Raw genomic sequence first — 26,824 nt, forward strand, 5'->3', positions numbered from 1 at the left:
TAATTCCCCCACTAGGACCCTCCTTTCTTGAAACTAACTCTCCACTTGTCAATTCCCATTGCATTATGTCTAACCTATTGGCTGCTGTGTTGGGCTATAAGCTCATTATTATTCATTATTATTAAGTTGGGTTAATATAAGTTCTCATTTTTATATATTTGCTTGTTAGAAACTGCTACATGCAAAATAATGACTCAAATGACCTACAAGTTCCTCTCTGTAACTATTTTTTAAAAATAATAATAATGTGAAATTAGTTATGTTAATACAGTGATGAGTCACAGTTTAAACATTGAAATAATATTTTCAAGGCGAAAAGTCATTTTCAAGAGGATCACAATAGTGAGAGAAAGAGTAAATTATCTTTCCATATCCTCTACAGTTGACCTATATCAGTGATGGCGAACCTATGGCATGCGTGCCACAGGTGGGCACACGGAGCCATTTGTCAGGGCACGCGAGGCCCTGCCCTGTCAGCTGGCCAGCGCACATGCCCGTGCTGGCCAGCTGAGTTCATCCTTTTTTAAAGCCATTTTTCGCCCTCCCCAGGCTCCAGAGGCTTTATAGGAGCCTGGGGAGGGCAAAAAAAGCATGTAAAAATGGGAGGGGGAGCGCCTGTAGTGCGCGCATGCGCACTGGGAGTCGCGGATTGCATTATGGGTGCGGCACACCCGCACACAACCCCCCTGCGCTCCCCCCACTTATGGCACGCGAGCCAAAAAAGGTTCGCCATCACTGACCTATATAGTAAAGATCATATTGAACAGTTTAAAAAAATAGCACATGCTTCTATTGTTTTAATATTTAACAAGTATTTCTAGTTGCGGCTTCTAGGTAGAATAGGGATCTCAATTCATTACAGGTTGGTAAGCAAATTTTGAAATGACATGATAAGCGCAGTTATAAAAGGGCTACTATGCAAAACATTAGAACTATGGGAAAGGGCAATGAGTACATTATCCTGGAGCCAAATATTGCCAAATTCCAATCTGAGAAACTCCTTTGGCTTATAAAATCTAATATTCCACCATGACACCTCAAGATCACCATATCCTGATTTGATTGATTGATAGATTGATTGACATACTGGTATATTTAATGAATGCTCACATCCAAACAACTCTCAGCAATTCACATTATACAAAGCCAGAACAGTAAAGAAAGAAAAATATATCACATTCAGGAAACACAAAACATACTTAACAAGACAAAATCTTATAGGGTCCACCAGACACTCTAACATAAAAGGTCTGGGAGAAAAGTCTTTTCAATGCTTTTTGGAACATCATCCTGGTGGGAACTATTTGATCTTTGGGATGGAATTGAGTGGGGGGACAAGGGTTGGACCAAGAAGCCACACCTCTAAGATACCATGCTGTGGCATTGCTAAATTGAGGGAACCTCAAGTCTATCATTTGCTGAATCTTACTGGATGGAAAGAAACTATCAGGCATAGATGGTCCAATGCCACAATGTGGTTATCTCTTTTGCTATAGTGAGAAGAGGCTTCCATACAAACCCAGAAGCATCTGAAGCAAAGTGGGTACAACAAAACATCAAGGAAACATATGCAACTCACAAAGCTCCAGGCATATGTGCCTCTTTAGACACAGGTTTTTCTGGCCTTTAGACGTGTTAAAAGAAAAAAAAACCTAGATTGGTATGGGTGACTAAGAAATATTAGAGTTCCAAAATAAGCTGAAAATCCACACCTCAAAGCAGCCATATGTGATCATCCAATCTATTTTTCAATATAATTTTTCAATCTATATTACAAAGACTAAGCAGCCCAGTTTGTTTTTTTAAATAAAAGTATTTTCATTAGGCTTCATCTTAACAAAATTGCACTCATTTATAAACTTTGTTAGTGAATGAGATGAATTAATTTGATAGAGACTAATGGAAACATTGACCTTCTATTTCCATGATTTGACTGCATATCACAATTGCATTGATGTGTTTACTAATATATGATCCCTTTTTATATATATGTTAACACCTCGGATTGTACCATTCATTGAATTTTGTTTGGGACAGGCTGGTTGTCCATCAGGTTTAATAAAGTCTTTAATTACTTGACACTTCATTATTTCATCTGGAGAATAGACACAGAATTTTCACACTAAGCTCTAGCCATGAATATTAGGGCACCCCAATAGTACAATACAAATTGCTTAAATAAATAAAATTCACACTGCCTTATTCATCATATATAGTGTTCCCTCCAATTAAAAGTTATTAATTGAAAATAGAAAATCCACAATTAAAATTCTTCTGTAGATCACATGACACATTATCACCATATCAGTCATTACAGTACTGTGCGAATCCATTCAGAAGAAATTTCCAAACCATTGCAATAGAAGGCTACATGTCACATTTTTGCATCATTCATGGCCATATAAATAGCTGAAAATTTACTGCATACTCAGTCAATATAATCAATAAAAGGAAGTGCTGATTTGCTATTCTGACAAGTACAATAAAACTAGTGATATGCTGAAATCACATTACTCCTTAATAAAAAATGTCAGCAATCACTAAAACATCCACATAAAACATACATAAAGGTGGGGGGGGGCGACAACTAGTTCTCTTCTTCTGCCCCAGATGATTACTTTGTGATATACAAAGTTCTGTTGAAACAGAATTTATCATCAGTGAACATAGATGAAGGACATCTTGGTGGCTATATTTCAGTTGAAACTGTGGGGCTTTGTAAATAATATCAAATGGTCCTTTTACTGTCCATTTCACACTGCTGTAGTTATTTGCGTTAATCCAAGATCATTGGATTCTTCTCTTCCAGGAGGACAATATGATGACATTTCCACAACTAGTCATGCTGGCTTGTTTGTACCATCAGCGGTCCCAGCATGAGCAGGATTATGACTTGTGTTTCTAACTCTGCTGGTGCTTTGCCTGTCTGACTTCATCTTAAAAGGAAAGCAGAAATCCTTGAAACAACGCTTGAAGTTTTCATCCAAAAAAGCATACAAAATGGGGTTTAGACTGCTGTTGGTGTAGCCCAATGCAATGCAGAAATAGTAGCTGGAAATAGCCGCAGTGCTGTGTGAGACATCTCCAAGAGCCTCAACTAACACAAAAATGTGGATGGGAGTCCAACAGATAATGAAAACTGCAACGACAACAAGAACCAATCTAGTGATACGGCGGAGGTTTCTATCTTTTTCTCGTGATCCAGACAGGAGCCGCACACTTTTCAAGCGGAGGATCATCAGAGTGTAACAAACTATAATAATTAGGACTGGGATAATAAAGGCAAAGACAAAGACACAGATTTTCATAAAGATGTCCCACCAGACATAATCGTCATCTGGAAACTGAAGAGAACACTCCGTGCTGCCGGTATCTGTACATAAAGAGACCCATAAGAAGAAAACAAATGAATATGTTAAATTAACCATTTCAGAGAAAGCAAATAGCATAGAATAGCGTAGAAAGTCATATCACTTTCGAAGGCTGAAATCAAGCTCTGTAGGCAAGATTCATAAAGTTTGCTTTTCTCTTTTTATTGCATTTGTATTGACAGTCGTTCTTACAAATCAGAAGCGAAATATTAACGGGCATATTTTAATATACCCTGGATAAGGGTTCCACTGATTAAACTGAAGTTTACATGGAAACTCTCCTCCGTTATGGCCCACAAATGCAAATTAATTCTAATAAAATCTGAAAGATGTTTACTGAGTTTCTTCCAGTAAAATGCAAAGGATATACAGTAATTACAGATAGTCTTGGACCTAGAACCACAACTGGCCCCAGAATTTCCATTGCCAGGAAAGGCAGCTGTTAAGAGACTTGTGTCCAATGTTATGAACTTTCTTTGCCATGATTGTTAAGCAAATCACTATAATTGCTAATCGAATGGCATAGTTGTTAAGTGAATTTAGCTTACCCTATTGACTGCTTGTCAGAAGTATTTTGCTGGCCACCAAGAATCCAAATTTTGATCACATGGCCATGGGGGTGTTGTGACAGTTGTAAATGCAAAGAATAGTCACAAGTCACTTTTTCCAGTGCTGTTGTAACTTCAAAGAGTTGCTAAGCAAATGTCTGTAAGTCAACAACTAGTTGTATGCACAGCGGTTCCTTCATTCAAGCAAAAAACGTAAGGACCAGGGTAAATATAAGTTAGGGTATTGTATATTTTATTGCATTACTGAAACCAAGTTTAGAAATACGTTAATTAACTATATCTTTTCTAATTACAAACCTACACTCTCCATAATAGATTTGCTACTTACTAAAACACTCACTAGAGTCTTGATACTTCTGCAGAAGTTCATGGATGAACTTTACAAATGTATTTCAAAAAATGTATTAATTTCAGGCAATCCTACTGCCAATAAAGAACTTAAGTGGTTAGAAGGGTAAGCCATAGCTTTTAAGGAGTTATGTAAGTGACAAGTGCAGCTGAGAAATGTCTGCAAAATAAAATATTCCATTTGCAATTATAATGCAGCTCTCTAAATTGAATAGAAAGAAAAATGGGTTTTACTCATTTGTTTTTTAAGAAGTGCCTTTGACCCAGAAAATTACAAGGTTGGTGCACAGAAACTAGTTAACTGGGTCCAACTAGACAGTTGCATAACATGAAGCTTGTTGGTCTCAAAATCATTGGTATGATTATAATATTTAAGAAAACATCCCAGAAAATAAAATAAAATAGACACATAGGACATCAGTACATCAACTATGGTTTGTTTTGTTTTAGTTTAGTTTAGTTTAATTCTATTTTTAGTTTAATTTAGGTTTTCAATTGGTGTCAGGTTCAACAAACCAGAACAACTCCATGAAAAGGTCAAAGCAGTTTATTTTGGACCACCTGTTTTACAAGAATCTTGCCATACTGAACGTATTGGGGGGAGGACGGACTAATAGAGAACAGCTTCACTAGCCTGGCATATGTTATTTGGTCCCATGGAGCAACTCTGTACTGAGATGCTTCTTTACTCTCCTCTCTCCTTTAGCCTGTGGTTTAACTAGATTAATATGCCAGTGCTTAGAATGCAGTTTTTAAAATAATATACTTCTTTGATCCAGTGTATATAAACTGCATACTGTACATAATTTCTCCACTGTATGTATATTTCCTCACCTTGCGCTTGGTGAGATTTGAACTGCCAAATAGCAGTCAGTCGGAAGTCAGCAGAAGTAGCCTGCAGTACTGCACTCTAACCACTGCATCACCATGGTTCATCCTTGGTGTATGCTATAAATCACATATTCTTCATTTAAGGACTATGGAAAATGTATTTACAGATATTGTTGCTTGGAATGGGTTATAGGAGTGTGAAAAATCATCTGAAATTCAAAGTATTTTGAATTAGCCCTGTTTATTTGAGAGGTCCCATTTTGAACTCAAAACCAACTTGTTTCAAATATGATACATCTTCCCCCCAAAAAAACCCCTCAGAATTGCTTTGAAACAATTATTTTTGCTGGAACACTGTGAATTCAAAATATTTTGCCTCCTTAGTTAACTGTCATATCACATACTAGTTTTGAGAAAAGTAAATGCTAACTATAACTGCTAGATAAATAGTTTTTGTTTAGAGTCATAGTGGTGCAGTGTAGTGGTGGGTTTCTTTTTTTTTTTTACTACTGGTTCGCTCATGCATGTGTGCACGCATGCATGCGCGCCACATTTCTGTGCATGCACAGGTGCGTCTGGGCTGGTGGGTGGAGCCTCCCACCACCACCGCTACCAGTTTGCCTAATCCGGGCCAAACCAGGAGCAACTGGTGCAGTGGTTAGAATGCAGTATTGCAGGCTAACTCTGCCGACTGCCCGCAGTTTGATTCTGACTGGCTCAGGGTTGACTCAGCCTTCCATCCTTCTGAGGTGGGAAAAATAAGGTACCAGATTGTTGAGGGCAATATGCTGACTCTGTAAACCTCTTAGGGAGGGCTGTAAAGCACTATGAAGTGGTATATAAGTCGAAGTGCTATAGCTATTATTGACATTATTTTACTGGTGAATGAATTACTTTATTTTTTAATTAATTTAATTCTTCTTTAAAGCTTCGAGAATCTGGATGATCACTAGACATCCAGAAATAAACAGAACAAGCTCTGAGTGCATGACGGGGGGGGGAGAGATTGGGGGGGGGGGAAGATTCTAAAAAAAATTCCTTACCATCTCATGTTTGTCCAGATTTTTGCAATCCAGATCTGGTAGCACTAGACTGCCATAGATTGTTTATCTACAATTCATTGAATAAATTACAGCATACTAAGTCAAAACAAGAGAAATCCTATTATGACTTGCCATGATGTGCTACTCATTTATAATTCAACCTATAATTTTTAAATAGTATTATTAAGCGGAATTGTATTGAGTAGTGTGAAAACCTGATCCCTTGTTCTTTTCATGTGTCTGTAATTAGTCAAATCATTTGGTTGGGAGATGCCCAGAGGTGGTTGAATAATGGGTGCTTCTATAAATATTTTTAAAATAAAATAAAATAATAAAAATAAAATAAAATTATAAAATAAAAATAGTAAAATAAAATAAAATAAAATAAATAATCTGAAGCTGTGACCACCAGCGAAGCTTTCCTTTTTTTAATATTAGAGGGAGATAAAGATAATGTTGATAAAGGAATACAAGATCTCTTAAAAGACAAACGAGACTGTAAATGATATTTCAACCATGGGAAAGTAGCAAGCATAGAAAGAGACTTTAAATAATCCTGACATGAGACTGCATTGCATAAGAGAGGACAGAAAGAAATTGTGGCAGGCTTTCAAGATCTTGTTATTATATCATACAACAATAAAGAGTGCTCTAGTGGAATCGATTTCCTGACTTTGAGGGGTGACCTCAAAGGAGGGATTCTCAGAAATAGAATTTCTTCTGCTAATTCTGAGTAAATCAGAAAAGCACACAGAATTGGAATCAACAATAAAATTTACCCAAAGTTTTGCAATCTACATCAGTGATAGTCAACCAGGTCTCTACTGCCCACTAGTGGGCGTTCCAGCTTCCATGGTGGGCGGTAGGGGTTTGCTGTAACTCTGCTCTATAAATTTTATAAAGTAAAGTTACTTCCCTACTTTATAAATCACCGTTACTGTGGAACCGGTGGGCGGTTAGAAAATTTCACTACTAACAGAGATACAAAAGTGGGCAGTAGGTATAAAAAGGTTGACTACCCCTGGTCTACATATAAAATCGATATTTGTACTCACCTTCCCTGACCTTGGTACCTCCAAGAACTATGGCTGAAATGCCTACAGATGAAGATAAGACCCAGATGCATATATTGATGATCTTGGCCTTCAAAGGAGTACGAAAGTCCAGAGCCTTCACTGGGTGACACACAGCAATATAGCGATCTACGCTCATCATGGTCAGGGTGAATATGCTTGTAAACATGTTATAGTAGTCAATTGAAACGACTATTTTACACAGCACATCCCCAAAGGGCCAAGTGTTCATTAAATACTCGGTACTTTGAAAAGGCATAGTTGTGGTGACAAGTGCATCGGCCAGAGCCAAATTAAAAATATAAATGTTTGTTGCAGTCTTCATCTTTGTGTACCTAAAACAAAAGAAGTGTTTGTAAATATTTCTCCATAAATCTAATACAGAGACTAGTATTTCAATACTATTTTGATACACACATACACTCTCCAAGCTGCTTACCTCAAGGTAATACGATGCACTTGTTTATTACTTTGAGGTTCTGATGTGGGAATATTTTGGCAAGAATAAAAATGCATGGGAGTCTCTGGAAACAAGGCACATGCCTTCACTTATATATTGTTTGCTTTTCCATGTTGTGGTGCAGCTGCTTTTGCTCACCATAATGATGACATAGAGTCTGTGCTGAACCTTAACATATAAATGTTACCTCCAGACTTAGATATAAATCAACTCAAATTACGGTTTTGATGAATACTATAGGATAAGATTCTGTTCCATCACATGCTGCTATTACACCAATTTTTAATAAACCGTTATTAAAAACACATGTTAAAAATAAGGAAAATAATATTTGCTTCCTTTTCTTTGAGGAAAGAAAGATAAAATATTTTTGTCCTCCAAACAAAGGATGCTGTAATTATATGGTTTGAATCTATTTCCTTCTTGTTACATTCCTCTGCGACGCAAAATATCTTGACTGATGTGTGAACTGCATAAAGTTTAACACATTTGAGAAAAGTAGATTGTAAATAAGACAGTGAACGTGTGCAGCATGCGTGCACATGCACCCAGCACGCACATGGGTACTTACCGCCCACGATGCTCCAGCTGCTTGGAGGAGCATCACGCAGGCGCCGTACGCCCCATGCGTGTGCGCGGAAGCCCCCAAAACCTCAAATACCAGTAAGGAGCGCGGGCAGGCAGGTGCCTCTAGTGATACTAGAAAGAAGTCATGATGCACAGCTCTGAGCATTGTTCCCATTTCTCAAGTCTATCTGCTCTATTTCATTGCAGTTTGCATATGCCTGTTCCAATTCCACTTTTGTTTAAAAGATTAGTTACGTTCATGAAAGGCATTGTCACAACAAGAGCAAGAGAAGCCAGTAGCTACTAGATCCGTAGTTCTCAACCTGTGGGTCTGGACCCCTTTGGGGGTCAAATAACCCTTTCACAGGGGTCGCCTAAGACCATCGGAAAACACATATTTTTGATGGTCTTAGGAACCGAGACACCAATTTTATGGTTGGGGGTCACCACAACATGTGGACCTGTATTAAAGGGTCGCGGCATTGGGAAGGTTGAGAACCACTGTACTAGATGCTGCTGCTGCCCTTTGTGAGAAAGAGAGCCAGGCACACAGCTACAAAAGCTAGGCACAACATCACTGGAAACCACAAGATGGTTGCTTTGACTTCTGTGAAATTTTGTTTTTTTTCTTGCTATCTGCAGATTGCAAAGTGAGGGAAGGAGGGATGATGCCAAGCTTCACTTAATTGAACTATTTTCAACTGGACCTGGCTCACATCCTATTGGACTGTTGCTTGTATAAGGGAGTGAGAGACAAGTACCTTAGTCCATATACCAAACGAAGGACCCATTGGGGTCCCCATATCAAAACAACTTACTTTATGCGTGGCCAGAACCTGAAAATAACATTTAACACAGCACAATACTTAAACAAAATGGATTGGTTGAGATCTGTATGGACCCCTTTGGGGTAGATTGTAACAGTGACACCGAAATATAATTTTATGTCATTTTATTCTATTTTATATATTTATGCATTAAATTGTATTTTATCCTATAACTATTGTATTTTACCTTACTCTTATTTTAAATTGTTTGTATAAGATTCTATTGGCGATATGTGTTTGAACCTTGTGCTTTGATATGGCCTATAGGCTAATCAATAAATTTATCATATCAAAGAAACTTGACCGGTCGTAAATCTCTAGCCTTTATTTAAACAAAATTGCCCCCTTTTCTCCATTGCAGTTATTTAATTTCTCAGAGAAGATAGCAAAAATATGTGTTAAACAATTTTATGTGTTTAACCATAAAGCACAATATCCCCATATTATAGGGGAGCAGTGTCTGGGAATTAGCTGACCTTCTCATGGCTGAGAAAACATTTGGACTAGAAATTCCGTAAGTAATAGTCCTTAGTAAATACAAGTAGTGCAGAACTATTACGGCTTAGTAGAATTCCATACACTATTACGGCTCAGTAGAATTCCATACACTGGATATTGTATTTGAAGGCATATGAGTATTCCCGAGTTTGCCAGAGAAGCCAGACAGTGTTGCAGTTAAACAAAATGGAACAATGATAACTTCTTAAAAGCATCTGTAATTGATAGAAAAAAAGAGAGAAGCAAATGCAGCTGCAAATGCTATTAATTTAGCATGTCTTTAGAGCCTCATGGAATCAAAGAAATTTTTTTGGAAAGAATGAAACAGAGATTTGCAGTAGAATGTTACAATCTATTGAAATTCTAATGATAAAAGGCAAAACTCACAAATGCTGTGTTTGTTGAAAAGAGCTTGTATCTAGGGTCCTGAAGTTCAAATCTCATATTCTTGAGTCAATATAGCCAAATGTGAGGTAAGGGATTATGGGACCTGTGGAATTTGGGAATGCTCATCTAAGATATAAAGTGATTGCAAGTCATCATAGAATGCATTTCAGGCCAACATAGATTAGATTCTCAGTAAAAGGTAGAGTGGTTTGTTGATTAAATTTTGTGTCTACTACACATATCTGTACAATGCTATTTCAGAAAATGTCTGCTAGTTTTGTGGACGATAATTCTGAGATTGAACTTGGTTTGCTAAAAGATCAAGAAGCAGAATTGAAAACAAAACAAAACCTGAAGGAAGTGAGTCACTGCTTACAGGTTAACAGTGAATGTCAGTTCAAGAAACTAAAGAATTAAGTGTTCAATCAATTGCAATTGTATCTCAGCACTTTCCTATCCCTAAATTAGGATAAGTGCTTGAGTCCCGTGTTTGTATCTCTTCCTTTGATTACAACTTTGTTGCATCAGAAAAGACAGGAGAAATACTCTAGATCGGACACTCCCCTGACAAATAGCAATAGGATTGTTGTGTATTGCACTTATTTATAGGCATTTCTCTAGAATGATCTCTGTTGGAAAATAAACAGTGCAAGTTCTCTGTTTAATATTATTCTGAAATATTTTCACCATCTGCCTTATTTCTAATTTATCAACACTTTTTATTGGATTTCAAGCAGAGAACGAGCTGCCGAGCTTGAATACCCCATGATAGATGAAGTTTTAATCAAAATAGGTACGCTGTAAATTCATCACAGGTAATAGATTGTTTGCAAATACAGGAAGAGAAAGTACTAAAGTATTAAAAAGACAAAAACAAGCTAAAACCTAAATTAGACTAGGAAACATCTCAGAAGAAGGTGGTTAATCCTTTTTTGCCAAGAAAGCAACATCGGTGTATTGAATTAAGTACCAGAATCAGCTTCAGTTTGTAGATGACTTTAAGATAGAAAATATAATTTCTTATTTATTGACAAGGTTTCTCTTGTGTTGTTCCACATAGTTGCTAGCACTTTTATAAAAATGAATTTTTAGAATATTGTCAGTTTTAGAACATAACTTGAGCACTAATACTTAACTAAATAAAAACTGCAGAAACTGTTTTAAAGATTTGGAAGGGGGGGTGGAATCTCAGGTTTTGTTCAGTTTACTAGCTGCAATGTTTTGTCACCACCATTTTTCCACCTCGCACCCTGTAAATAGAAGTATATCCACAATGACTCTTGTATGAAGCAAAATTACGTATAATGATTTCATTAAATCTAGAATCTCTCTAGACTCCATGGACTAGCACAGAACAGCCAGAAAACTGGATACTTACTACACGTCCCATGTTCCATTCTTGTATTTATTTTAATAATTCTAGGCCAATTTTTCTGAACCTAGGCAATTTTAAGGTGGGTGGACTTCAACTCACAGTTTCCCCAGCTCCCCAGTTTTGGGAATCAAAATCCCCCCACCTTAAAGTCACCATGGTTGAGAAACACTGTTCTAGACTATTTTTTACCCCAAAAGAGCCCCAGAACAAAACTGGCTTGCTGGTACCATTATGGAATGTCTTTCAACTTCCCAATCTCATGACAATCTTGTTATTCTGTGAAGGTGTCCTTTCCAGGTATTACTAATGGCCATTCCTACTTCACTTGGGTATCCAGAAGAGCTATCCACTTGCTGCATCAGCTAAGCAAAACAGAAGATAACACTTCTGTGAAGAAATAATTTTCTCCCCCTTCAATCCTTACCTCAACCATCTCCATATACCTATTTATAAATTATTCTCTAATATGCTCCACTAAGCAGCACCTGAAGAATCTTGACATTTAAATGTTAACAAAGTTAGCCACAATACTATTGTTGCTAGCAGACTCCAGGATTTAAGGTGACACTTTTTCCATTGTTTCTCAAAATGCTAAGGATTAAAAATGCAACCTTTTGAGTCCAAAACATGCACTTTACCACCACTCTACAAACTGTCCCCTTAGATGCAATAATTAATCAGGGAGCAGTTAGCTTTCTGGTTTTCTTATGTTCTTTCCCTTCATTGATCTCTTCTTTCTGCAATAAGAATTTCCCCTTTACATAATTTCCTTTCATACTACTTACCTTATGATGACAAACATAACCAGAGAGTTGCCCACCAGGCCTACCACAAAGACTATAGAATAGACTGCTGTGATGATGATAGGAATAGCTGGGGAGATATTGGTCTGATTCTGTTGTAAGTCCTCATATCCACCTTTGCTGCTGTTGCCATATTCTTCCCAGTCTGCAAGCCAGCTGTGGCTGGTCCTACTTGGAAAAGGGCAAAAGCCTGGGGGGCAGGTGGGACTCAGCTCTTCACGAAATATGTACATTGGAGATTCCATGGGGGAATTCTCCTTCCAGCCCTATAGTAAAAGATATGGCAGAAAGAGAATGAAAGGAATAGATAAATACCTAGAAAGAGAAAAGAGAAAAGAAGAGAAGAACCAATCCCCTCACCAAAAAAATCCCCACTAAAATTACATTCCTTCAGTCCTGACATCTTTAGTGTGATGGGAGGCATCATCATCATCATCTCATGGATATCAGCATTTAATAAAATAATTGCTTAGTGGCCAAATCAAAAGTATTTAATTTTTTTTAAATCTAACCCACTGGAAATTAACGGGACAACATAGGATTAATCCAAGCTCTGTTAGATGCTGGGTCAAGGAGCCAAACAAAACACATAAAAAAAGGTCTGATACTTTTAGGGACTTTAATATGAGGTAGCTCCAAAAGCTTGATAAGTTCTTGAAGATGAAAAAGCTGAGTTTTCTTATCAAAGAAGAAGGGATTCTTTCCTCTTGAAAAATTAAAAAGATAGAGAAATAAAATAAGTCACAGCATTACCTTAAGTGCAGGAAAACTACGAGGGTCTCCCAGCAGATATTCTCATCAGTTGAAAAGCCTCCTTTCCCTATTCCTTTGTCCTCTTAGCATTGGAGTATTTTTGCACCAAGAAAGGTTTGCCCTTCTGGGAATGCAGAGCAGATGGGATATCAAGCTGGATCGCAAGCTTTCACTCCAAAGCTGCAGGAGCTGTAACTGCAGCAGGCTGCACTTCCCCTTTCTACTAAAGCGTCTCTAACACACTTGCCTGTCTCCCCTCGCACTCTCTAAGCTCCGTATTCTAGCAGTCCTTGCACACATTCTCTTCCACGCTCACATGACTACTTCCTAAACACCAGAAGGCAGACAAAGTATTAAGTAAGGGTTGAGACAGCCAATCTTACAGCTTCTGGAAGATTATTTTCCCCCACCCTCCACGTTGCTTTCTTGTTCTATATCGTAATCATTTCCCAGTGCTTTAGATTTTCAAACAATTGAATCCTTCTCCCCTTGACAGTTAATTAGGGTTAAGGCTATGAGAGGCAATGATAAACAGACATCTCCTATAAAGCATATCTGTTTGCTCATGACACATATTTAAGCATTCAAGACTGCTCCCTAATTTGCTGGCATTTCACAACACATGCACAGCACACACCTTTGTTCAATCCATATTAAGAAAGGAAGACAAAATTATCCTTCATCCCAAATATCTCAGAATGGATGAGACAGATTAACATTCATATCTGTACATTGAACATACATTGAATAATATTTCTCACTTTCCCTTTTTGTTATAAAGTGTTGTTATATTTTTGTTATAAATTTTAGTGTTATAGTGAGCATACATCAGTAACTATTTACTTTCTAAAGAAATAACATGATGTTTAGAGACCATATTTATAACATTTGTAATAAAGTTCCAAAAATGAAATGAAAGTTGATCCTCAGCCACAAAAGCCACAAAAAAGAGAAAACTCTAATTTTGGGTTCCAATTTGGCAAAATGGAATCCCATCTGAAAGTCAGTCTATACTTCTGTTTTTAAACTTTGGGAATTTTAAAACGTATGGACTTCAACTTCCCAACATATTGGCTGGGGAATTCTGGGAATTGAAGTCAAGACATCTTAAAATTGAGAGCTACTGGTCTAAACTGATCACCGCCAACATAATCCTAGCATAGAAAATTCAGTGTTCCTTATGGATTCAACCCTGATCCCAGTACCTTTACCATCAGCCCTTCTATTTGCAGAAACAGAGATAATATTGGATTTATGTTCCAAATCTGTATCAGAAAAAAAGATTCATTTGATATCCCAAAGATTATTTTTTGTTCAGACCTACTGTTGAGGCAAAAATACATGAATGGGGTAGTAGGACCCTCTCGCATGTGAGTTACTGGTACACCAGCTCATTGAGGAAACTTCTCACCCAGTTTTACCACCCTAGTTCTATACCATCTAAATATATATATTTTTTCCATTGATTCAAGCCACTGACGTGACATTCAAAAGAATGATACCATTTGAAAATATGTTTATTTTATTTATTTATAGTTATAGTTATAGTTATAGTTATAGTTATAGTTATAGTTATAGTTATAGTTATAGTTATAGTTATAGTTATAGTTATAGTTATAGTTATAGTTATAGTTATAGTTATAGTTATAGTTATAGTTATAGTTATAGTTATAGTTATAGTTATAGTTATATATAGTTATATATAGTTATATATAGTTATATATAGTTATATATAGTTATATATAGTTATATATAGTTATATATAGTTATATATAGTTATATATTATATAGTTATATATTATATAGTTATATATAGTTATATATTGTATTTGTGCTGATAAATAAATAAATAAATAAATAAATAAATAATAAACAAACAAACAAACAAACAACACAATTATAAAAAGGCAACATTAAAAATAAAAATATGGGTTTCTGCCTGGATGGTTTTCTGTGATGAGCTGAATGACAGAAAGAGGGAGTAGTGAGCTCCCTCCCATATTTGGGCATACCAGGGGTTGTAACACAAATACACACGTATGTATGTATGTATGTATGTATGTGTGTGTGTTACAACTCCTGGTATGCCCAGGGGTTATTTATTTATCAGCACAAATACAACATATATATATTTCTATATTTTCCTCATCTGTCTTTTCTTTGGCTTATATGGTATTCTCTGCCAAGATGCAATTCAAACTAATTGGTAGGTTTTAGAGATGAAAAGACAATCTAATTACCTGCCTGTCTATCTTCTTTTAACCATTTCTGTTGAGTTTTATTATAGCGCACCACTGAAATACCCAATTGTATTCTGACAATATCCATGAGTGCACTTGTCTTTGTACTCCTCACCTGGTTGCCACCACACATGCTTGACACCATCTGAACCAAATAAGTTTATCTTGGTCTCATCGGACTACATGACATTGTTCCAGAAATCCATGTCCTTATCCTGCGTGTCTGCAGCAAACCGTTTGCGGGCTTTCTTGTGCATCATCTTTAGAAGAGGCTATGACAGCCCTGCAGACCAATTTGATGCAGCTTGCGGCGTATGGTCTGAGCACTGACAAGCTTATCCCCCACCCCTTCAATCTCTGCAGAAATGCTGGCAGCACTCATACATCTATTTCCCAAAGCCAGCCTCTGGACATGACGTTGAGCATGGACACTCAAGTTCTTTGGTTGATCATGATGAGGCCTTTTCTGAGGGGAACCTGTCCTGTTAAACCACTGTATGGTCTTGGCCACCATTCGGCAGCTCAGTTTCAGGGTCTTGGCAATCTTCTTATAGCCTAGGCCATTTTTATGTTAAGCAATAATTCATTTTTTTCAGATCCTCAGAGAGTTCATTGCCATGAGGTGCCACATTGAACTTCCAGTGACCAGTATGAGAGACAGTGAGAGCAATAACACCAAATTTATCACACCTGCTCCCCCTTCACACCTGAGACCATGTAACACTAAGGAGTCACATGTCACTAGGGAGGTAAAATGGCTATTTGGGCTCCATTTGGATATTATCACTTAGGGGTGTACTCACTTTTGTTGCCAGCAGTTTAGACATTAATGGCTGTGTGTTGCATTATTTTGAGGGGACAGCAGATTTACACTGTTATACAATATTCACTATTTTACATTGTGGCCAAGTGTCATTTCTTCAGTGTTGTCACATGAAAAGATATACTTAAATATTTACAAAATGTGAGGAGGATACTCACTTTTGTGATATACTGTATTCTCCCCTTGTAGAAATGAATAATGTGTTTTTCCTTTTTGTTTGACGGGATTCAAAGTAACTCATAAATCTGCAGTTAAAGGATATCCAGTGTTTGTTAAAAGGTGCTTTACAATATTGAATGCTACAGAACAGGAGGATTATGAGGACGGAAGGAATCAAAATTACATTCAGAAGAAGAATTTCAGGTGCCATAATATTATGGTGACATATTCTACGCAAACATCCCAAGCATAAATCTTTCTGTGTTTGGTTCAATTTTCATAGTGTATTTTTAAATCTGCATTTTTTTTTCATTTTTGCATTTATCCTATAAAAGGATAAATTTGTAGGATAATGTTGGTTTAGGATATGACATGTAAGATATGTATTACATTGTTTGATTGTTGATAATAATATGCTTTAATTGATTTGGAGCCATCTAGAGATTGATATACTGTAAGCTGGGTAGATATCATTTTTAAGTGAATAGATAGGGCGTCCCATGCTTTCCTAAGACAACCTGGTTAAACTGTTTGTCTGAACCTTCACTGTTCCCCCACTATGTTGTACAATCCAGACGGTCAGTGTGTGGATGTCTGCAGTGATAAAGCCTTAAACACACATTTCTGCAAATGTGAGCTGGAACTCTGAATCACCTAAGATTTTTATTTATTTTATATTTTATTTATTTAGGTTTATAGACAAAGGCATTCCCGGTGATGATTCCCTGCCATGGCCAATTTGTAGATATTAAGATCAGAAATGAAAAAGCTGTCAAATGTCATTAATTCTTGAAAGGAAAGCATGACTTCCTAAGATGCTAAAGGCTCCAACAGAAAAAACAGGAAGCGTTATTGAGTAAACAAGTGAATGAAATAGTCGTACATATAGTCCTCGACTTACAATAGTTCATTTAGTGACCATTCAAAGTCACAACGGCACTGAAAAAAGTGACTTAATGACTGTTTTACACAGTTACGATCTTTGCCGCATCCCCATGATCATGGGATCAAAATGTAGATGCTTGGCAATTGATTCATATTGGGGATCATTGCTGTGATCACCTTTTGTGACCTTCTGACAAGCAAAGTCAATGGGGAAGTCAGGTTAGTAACAACCAGGTTACTAACATATCAACTGCAATGATTCACTTAACAACTGAGGCAAGAAAGGTCGTAAACTGGGGCAAAACTCACTTAACAAACATCTCAGTTAACAACAGAAATCTTGGGCTCAGTTGTGGTCATAGATTGAGGACTACCTGTATATGTTTAAAGCTAAAGCCCATGATAATAATGAAGTATATATGACAGGATTAAATGTAGTAGAACCAAAAACATTTTATTTATATTTCAGTATATATGTTTATTAAAAAAATTAAACAAGAAGAAAAAAACTGACACAAAGGAAGTACAGAGAGAGAAAAATCAAAGAAAAAACAAAAGTGTAAGAAAAGAAGAAAAGTTGAAGAAAAATAAAAAAGGAAGATGTAAAGAAATTTTAAAAAATTAGAATAAAAATAGCATCAACTTTTAAATTAGTTGGAACATTCCTAGGTAGTTTGGGAACTTAATTCCCACGGAATACAGTCATATATTATGGGGAAAAATTATCTCCATTTCTGGATAACAGAAGCTAATATAGATGTCAATGAATTTTTCTACAGATCAGCTAAAAGTATTTCTCCATTATCATTCCAAAATTATGCCACTTGATTCAGAAATTATGGCAGTAAGAAAGCTTACATTTCAAGGACTGAAATACAACTGAAAAACAAAATTGTCCTATATTTGAAGAAACACTTTATGAAAAGGTAGATCTGCTTATTCTTAATTCATACTCTTGTCATTTAGAATAGAATAGAATAGAATAGAATAGAATAGAATAGAATAGAATAGAATAGAATAGAATAGAATAGAATAGAATAGAATAGAATAGAATAGAATAGAATTCTTTATTGGAAGTGTGATTGAACACACAAGGAATTTGTCTTTGATCTATATGATCTCTGTGTACATTAAAAAAACAAGATACATTTGTCAAGAATCATAAGGTACAACACTTAATGATAGTCATAGGGTACAAACAAGCTATCGGGGAACAATCAATATCAATATAAATCGTAAGGATATAAGCAACCAAGTTACAGTCCTGCAGTCATGAGTGGGAGGAGATGGGTGATAGGAACGATGAGGAGACTAATAGTAATAGTAATGCAGCCTTAGTAAATAGTTTGACATTGGTGAGGGAATTATTTGTTTAGCAGAGTGATGGCATTCGGGAAAAAACTGTTCTTGTGTTTAGTTGTCCTGGTGTGCAGTGCTCTATATCGTTGTTTTGAAGGTAGGAGTTGAAACAATTTATGTCCAGGATGCGAGGGGTCTGTAAATATTTTCATGGTTCTCTTTTTGACTCGTGCAGTGTACAGGTTCTCAATGGAAGGCAGGTTGGTAGCAATTGTTTTTTCTGCAGTTGCATATTTGACATAAATATATGATATGGTCATATACTGAAAGAGAAATAAAAGGCGCACTAGGTGTATAAAGTGTGATCATGCAAATATTATCCGAGCACTTAAATGTAATGATGGTATAACACATGCACGCATACACAAACATATATCAATACTGACATATAATCCATAGTTTAACTTAATTATACTTTTAAGATTGTGCACTGCTATAACCATAAAGTTAGCTGTTAAACTATAATTTTAGGCTGTCTGTCTTATGCTATAGAATAATGTCTCCTCTTTAAGAGATACTACTTGCCATATATTATTATAACAGAACCAAGAGACTTTATTAGTCCATAGCAAAATTAATGAATTTGTAATCACATCTTCTCTTAAAGTGTTATGTTTTTCAGATACAAAATACAGTAAAGAAAATGGTAAATGGATTCTTCATCCTTGAAGATAACCTTTATTATATTTTTTTAAAAAATGTATGCATCAGCTTTCTTCAGTAAAATCCAAAAACAACCAAATTTTGGCTTAATTTTAAAAAAATAAACATGTAAAATTAGCCTGATGAAAGAAATTTGTATTCCAAATATAGCCGAAATTATGGCATTAAAGTACATCATGGCCTTGATTGGGCATTCATATCATTTATACGGTGATGTTCCTGTACTAATTAACTTGTAATAATCTTCTAAGAAAGTGAGAACATCTGAATTATATTAAAAGCAAAGCTGAAAGTAGGAAGTATTTTTCTGAAGAAATTAAATCCAGAAAATCTGCACAAATATCATAATTCTGAGATTTCTCTTTTCTTTAAACACATCAAAACTGAGCTTTATTTTTATTGCACAAAGTATTACCACGTTTCCCCGAAAATAAGACAAGGTCTTATTTTCTTTTCTATTTTGACCCCCAAAATAAGCACTTGACCTTATTTTCAGGGAGGTCTTATTATTTTTGAGGTGCAGGAGGCAGCAAGAGTAGTCACCTCATGGCTGCTGCTGTGTTGCAATATTTTCGGGGAGGGCTTATTTTTGGGGAACCAGGGTATTTCATACAAGATTCTTATTTAACTAAGAACGACTTCATGTCCAGCTGAGCATGCTTTCTGCAGATTTATTTTTTAATATCTCCCTTTTCCAAACACCTTAATGTGTAGTATGTTCCAGAGAAATATATATGCCCAATAAAGTAAGGTGTTTATATCTTGATGAAACTGAATAAAATATTCTTTTCCTGAATATAATATTACAGTGAGCATGTTCAGGTTGTTCTAATCGCTAGACTTAACATTATGCTCTATGATTCTTAGCAAATAAATGACTTTCTAAATTGTTTGTTCAGATTTGATTAAATCCAATCATTTATTTGAGAATTTCTTTATTGTGAGCAATAAAATTTAAGCTGAATCCATTTTAATTTTTGTATTCTCTTACTGGGGTTTACAGAATGGGATGCTTAGAACTACCGTGTTTCCCTGAAAATAAGACAGGTTCTTATTTTCTTTTTACCCACAAAATATGGCTTGGGCCTTACTATGAGGGGTGGGTTTATTGTTTTGGGGGTGCCAGGCAGCTGCTCTCTTCCAAGCGGCTCCCAAAGAGCTGGGCACAGCCTCATGGGTGAATGGCTGGGTTGCACTGTCGCAGCAGCACAACACAGCAGCCATGAAGCGACAATATTCTCGAGCAGCAACTCGGCAAATCCCCTTTCCAGCCAGGCAAAATGCCATTCACTGACATAGGGGTACCACCAAGCCATGTTAGAGCCTGTTCGCTGCGGCGCTTTCGAAATGCCAGTGAATGGCACTCTGCATGGCTGGAGAGGAGGGTTGCATAAGTGGCTGTTCCGCTCCTGCGCCTCCCAGCCTCACGATGGCCTGGCCCAGCTCTCCCTGCAGAGCCAGGGCACCTCTGCTGCCACCGCTGCCTCATGGCTTTTTCTGTGACTTCCAAATTGAGTCTTCTGGCAGTGGCCACTCTGGGCATACGCTGTAAGGTTGTATGCTCTGCTGGTAGCTGGCCCACAACCATACAGTGTACGCCCAGAGCGGCCACTGCCGGAAGACTCGGTTTGGAAGCTGCAGAGAAAGCCATGCAGCAGTGGCGGCAGCGGAGGTGCCTTGGCTCTGCAGGGAGAGCTGGGCCAGGGCATCGTGAGGCTGGGAGGCGCGTGAGCGAGAGTGGAACAGCCGCTCGCCTAACCCCCCTCTCCAGCTGTGCAGAGTGCAATTCGCTGACATTTCGAAGGCGCCAAGCCATGGGAGTCGGGCGGCGGCAAACAGGCATTCATGTGGCTTGGCAATACCCCTAGGTCAGTGAATGACGCTGTGCCCAGATGGAAAGGGGGTTTGCCGGGTGGCTGCTCATGAGTGTGGTCGCTTCATGGCTGCTGTGTTGCACTGCTGAGACAGCACAACACAGCCATTCACCCATGAGGCTGTGCCCGGCTCTTTGGGAGCCCACTTGCAAGAGAGCAGCCACCAAGCAACCCCCCTCTTCAGCTAGAAACAGAGCCACTCACCAACCTAGCAGTATCCCAGCGATCACCTTTGCCTCCCCCCGGTTCCCATGGCTTGGCACCTTCGGGATACCGCTGAGTCAGTGAGCAGTGCTCTGCCTGGCCAGAGGGGGTGGGTTGTCCAGGGCGCAAATTATGAAATGATATATCCCTGCTTCTTGGGCATTGCAACCTAGAAATTGACAGAAGAGAGAAAATCCATTATCCAGTATTCAGTATCTATGAATGTATTCATGTCTAGCCTGGTTGTTTGATATATTTGACTTCTCTATAGTATTATTCTTTAAGTTTCTTTGGGCCAACAAAGGAAAAATACTGGAAGGTGTTTTAATAGTTTTCATGAAATTCTTTCTTGTTGCTAAGGGAACCCAGTTTTCCTGCTTATGAATAGTCCAAAAAAAAAAATCCCTGGGACATATTTCATGTCGTGCAACTCATATGGAAAAAGACAGAGAGAAACTGGAGCAGGGATGAATGGCATTAAATGTGCATTGACATACATGGAATAAAACAAAGGATACATATAAATATTACATGCAAAGTTTAGTTTGGTCCCAGAGCCTTTTGTCATGCAGATTAGTAGCAATGTTTTACAATTATTTGATAATCACCTATAGAGTCATATTCCTCTATTATTTTGGGAATACATACTCTAAAATCAAACATATATTAATTTTCAAACAAAACAGTATCACATATAAACATCTAAGTGGGACAAGTTAATACAGATTTTCCAAACTAGACAACTTTAAGATGTGTGAACCATGCTAGCTGGGGAATTTTGGGAGTTGAAGCTTACACATCTTAAGGTTGCCAAGTTTGAAAAATACTTGTCTAACATAAAAGGTAGTGCCAAAGCAAATATATCCATGTGCCTTCACATTTATTGCATATTGAATATAGAATGTATTGCAATTAACCTTTTTTGAATAGCCACTGGGGAAATCTAATCAACTGGAAAAAGACACTTTTATACAATTGATCTTGTTTTCAAGCCACAAGAAATATATTTAATGGTTGTTAAAAACTTGCAGCCACCAATATGCAATATTCTAATTTTCTATTCTAAATTTCTTGTCAATTGTTAATTAATTGATTATTAATCCTTTCTCTAATTTTGTAAACTTTTAAAATTGTTGTTATAATTGGATTGTTGGTTGAGCTTCTAACTTTCTCCAAGTCATTTAAAGTTATCAAAATTTCAGAGGCAGTTAAAAGATCCAAACAAACACACAAAGGCTTTAACTATACATGCCTCCATTGAATAGTTTTTAGTAAATTGTATTATTTTTCAATATTTCAAAACTTTGGAAAATATTATTAATGTCCACCCATGGTAGTAGTTGCTATTGTTCCTTTTTCTGACATTTTAAAATAAGGATTGTGCCAAAGCATCTCCTACATGAGAGATCCAAGTCAAATTTTGATTTGTTATCCAATAACACCAAAATAGATATAACTACTTTAGAATTTTGAAAATACCACAAAAATCCTAATTTACCTAGAACCCAATAGTTTAAACTGTTCAAAGTTATGATGATGTTGAAAAAGTAGATTTATAACTGGTCTTTGAAATTGCAGTTGTCACAGAATCCTACAATGTCATGTGATTGTGATTCAAGCACTTGACAACCAGCACACATTCACAATGCTTGCAGTAACCCACAGTCACATGATCACCATTGGCAGTCGTCATAGTCAGCTTACCACAGCAGAGTCAATGGGGAAGCCAACAGCAAGTTGTCAGTTATGGACTTGTGATGTCACACTTATGCATAGTGATTTGCTGAATGACAGTAGCTGGATCTGACATCATAACTAAGTATGGTGATGTGACATTTCACTTTACCGCTGCATCACTTTGAGTGGCTACTTTCAATCATGGTTTCTTAATGAGGATTATCTGTGCTTGCCAGAAATTCCACATAGTAACTGTCCACTGGTTCCATAGTAGTACAATTACTACTATCATTGATGGCATAATTGAATCAGGGAAATTAAAGCCTCTGTTATCTTATGAGAGACAAAGTTTTTTTAAAAAGACTTCCATAGAATCTTACAATGTTACAAATTAAAGATTAACTTACCAAATTGTTTAACATATTTGAGTGCAATCAACATGGCTATTATTCTCCACATACATATCAAACTTTAATCCATTTTCATGTTCACTATATTTACTCTTCCTTGGGGACTCATAGGAAATTTTATCTACTTCTTAATGTCCCTATTTATTTTTCTAGGGAGAATTATCCCAAGTATGTAATAGAATCTACAGTATATGGAAAACAAAAGTCATTTGTATGTATTTCTAGGCATACCTTATTATCAATTGAAAAAATATTTAATTCCTGTTACCCAAGAACCCTAAATATCATCAAAGTATCTTATTAATCATGCCAGAGATTAATTTGCTAACACCAACTTAAATATTAAAGTAGATAAGGAATACTTTTGATGCATTTTATATAACATCTTAATTACAGAAGAGATCCTTTTGGTAATTACCACCAAAAAACTTTAGAATAATTTTTTAATCCAAGAAATGCATTTTCTAGAAATCCATTTTTTATCAAAATTTGTTCCCAACCTTAAAGCTTTCTTTGCATCTTGCAAAGCTATTGTGAGTCTTTGATTATTATCCAAATACAATGCTAAAATATCTCCAACCTTCTAATATTGTCAGAGGATTGACATCTTTTCATGAAGACACAATGTGCTGAGTGAATTATTGAAAGCAATATCTTCTATAATAGTTGTTAAAAGGTAACTGTCAGAACTTTGACACCTACATTTAACAAGGATATCAGAATATAATTTGCTCAGGTTCTGGCATCCTTTCCTATTCTCAAAATGATCAAAATATAAACCTCAGAATGTGATGAGGGTAGGAACCTATTTTCAAATATCTTATTATATTCTATCACTACATAGTTTATTATTTAAGAGCCAAACTTTCCTTATTTTTTTATACCACTTGTTAGGGACCCCATTTAGCACAGGAACTTCTGCAGATTCTATTGCTTCACTACTTTCAACTATCTGCTCACAATTTTAAAAAAAACACCATGAATGCATACAACATTTTTGGAAGACTGTTTTAAAAGTCACCCTTCTTTTCAGCTGATATTTGCTCTTGTTGGACATAAATACAATAGAACTATAAGAACTCGGAATGTATTACATTGTACTCCCTATCAATCATCCTTGTAATATCTCTGATTATAGGTATTATGTTGCTTTGTTAAATTATTTCAACCAAGAAGCCAAGACTCTCCCTTGTGCCCACGTAATTGCTTAATGCACTTTAATTAATATTCTACATTCAGAACTTATAACTGATCAAGCTCCAGTTTAACAGCTCTAACATCAGAACGCATGATGCAATTCCAAAACATAATTTTCAGCATGAAAATTCAGACTTCAATTGATGAAAGCTGATTGAATAATCTCCTGGTTGCAAAAACAGAGAATTAGAACTGCAGTTTAAAAAAAACCTGCAGCATATAATGCTTTAGTGCAGTCCTCTTTTTTCCCTATGTTGGGAAATTCTGCTCAGCTCTGCCACTCAAAAACGTCTGTCATGTTTAGTTTTCTTTGAGCTGTTTTCAAATGTTATATTTTTCCTGACTTTCTATCTTGTATTCTGATACAACTGGTTTTGCTGCATAAAGATCCACATTGAGTTTACAGGCTGACTTTAAAGAAAGAACTAAAGCATCGGTTTTGTTGTTTTTCTGCTGAAGGGATATTAGATATAGACTTAGGTGGCAAATTAATCATTCCTTCTTTTTCATTTCATAGGTTTTTGAAAAATAATTATCATCCCCTGTTAGGGAACTCAAAATTCTCCATAAAGTACAAATGACAGTAATCTTGAGAAAGATATTAGTCTAATGAATATCATGATGCAGTTATGTAGAGGAGAGGCTAACACGGCAATATCTGTGAAAAGGAGCCAGTTTTTTGATTGCAAGCAACGAAGATGTGTGTTGTGGCCCACCAGCAGACAACAGAGTGGTGGCAGACTCAGATAGTGAGGAAGTTGGGGAGGAACATGGGCCAATCCTGGAGTCTGGGAAAGGCTCTGAGAGATTGGGCCAGGGCTGTCCATCAGTTATCAGCTGCTTTGGAGTCGAATAGCAGAAGAACTGGGGCAGAAGAACAGCTGGAACCTGTTCCCAATGTGAGCATGCGCAAAGCTGACAGGAGAAGAGAACAGCTAAGGGCCAACTCAGGAGTAAAGGCACAGGTGGACAGTAAATGGCCCTCCCATAGGGAATAAAGGGGAGTGAAAGGGCAGAGGAGTTTGCAGGAGACAATTAGTTCAATTCAGTAGGATGAAGATCTGTTTCTGACTTCTTGCCAAGTAATTGCTACTACAGCATGGCGTTTGAAAGATATCAGCTTGGCAACTCTCCAAGCCTGATAAAGCTCTGTAGTTGTGAAATCTCATAAAAGACTGTTTGCCAGGACTTTGCTGGAGAGGAATTCCCTTTAACCTAAATAAAATAGGTTTTATCAAGTCGAGGAGTCTGCTTCATGATCTTGGGAGGCCTAGGTCAGAACAATGTGCTTCTGCAGCATTCAAATACATCCGGTGACATTGTTAGACTAGCCTTGTCCCACAATGGCATCATGATGCAGGTGTGTAAGGGTCTCCAACCTTGGCAACTTTAAGACTTGTCGACTTCAACTCCCAGAGCAAAGCTGGCTGAGGAATTCTGGGAGCTGAAGTCCACAAGTCTTAAAGTTGCCAAGGTTGGAGAGCCCTGGTGTAAAGGAAGGACTAACGCAGTGATATCAGTGCTTTACCATCCATGATGCTTTAATGTATTTATTCTATGAGGACCAAATAGTATCATTAAAGTACTTGAAGAATTCCAAGGGAATGGTAGTGGGAGACCTCACATGACTTCTTCTGAATAAATCAGCTACTTCAAGCCTCTTAAGGTGCAGCCACAAGGTGCAACAAGCCATTTAGTATTTTTGTTATATGGTGAACTGCTTTGCTCAAGCCTTCGCCTAATATTCAGGAATGCATTGGTGCTTTGAATTGTTTACTGGAGGGATAATTATACTAATGTCATGCATTTATTTTGTTTGCTATACATTTACCTTGTAACTGCTGGTGCTGCAGAATTTTCAAAACGATTTCGCTTGCAATATACATAAATATTGCAGTGAGTTCTAAGTTATGAAGTAAATGGTGACTAGTTGCCAAATGTTGCCAAACTAGTTTGGGTTAATTAATTCATCAGTCAATTTATTCAGCAATCAAGTGAGTGAGTGAGTGATGATTTATTGAATCAATTAAATGGATTCAGCAAGCAAATAAAGAGGAATAAGATGGAAATATTTTAGTCAGGACACTTTATTTATTTATTTATTTATTTATTTATTTATTTATTTATTTATTTACTTACTTACTTACTTACTTACTTACTTACTTATTTACTTACTTACTTACTTACTTACTTACTTACTTACTTACTTATTAATCTAGCTATCTATTTATCTATCTATCTAATCTAATCTTATCTATCTATCTATTAAATGTATTGTCCGCCCATCTTACCACAGAGTAACATTTTTTGGTGGAGAAGCAGATAGATGTTTAATGTTAATGTTATGTTTGCGTATTTACATCATAAAAATATAATAAATATATAAATGTATGTATTTAATATTAAATGTATACCTTGCCTATTTTGT

At 36.7% G+C, this 26,824-nt stretch overlaps 1 protein-coding gene across 1 annotated transcript; it reads right to left on the minus strand.

Annotated features, from left to right (window-relative positions):
- Window positions 1-842: 842 nt before the first annotated feature.
- Window positions 843-12,397, minus strand: OPRK1 (opioid receptor kappa 1; the record flags this gene model as incomplete). The annotated part of the gene is given in 4 exon segments (XM_081949900.1): window positions 843-2,840; window positions 2,844-3,373; window positions 7,218-7,570; window positions 12,135-12,397. Coding segments are annotated over 4 exon segments (1,233 nt in total). The 3' UTR covers window positions 843-2,753.
- Window positions 12,398-26,824: the final 14,427 nt, after the last annotated feature.

The sequence above is a fragment of the Natrix helvetica genome, assembly GCF_964273705.1.
Source record: "Natrix helvetica genome assembly, chromosome: 4".
In the NCBI taxonomy this organism is placed as follows: Eukaryota; Metazoa; Chordata; class Lepidosauria; order Squamata; family Natricidae; genus Natrix; species Natrix helvetica.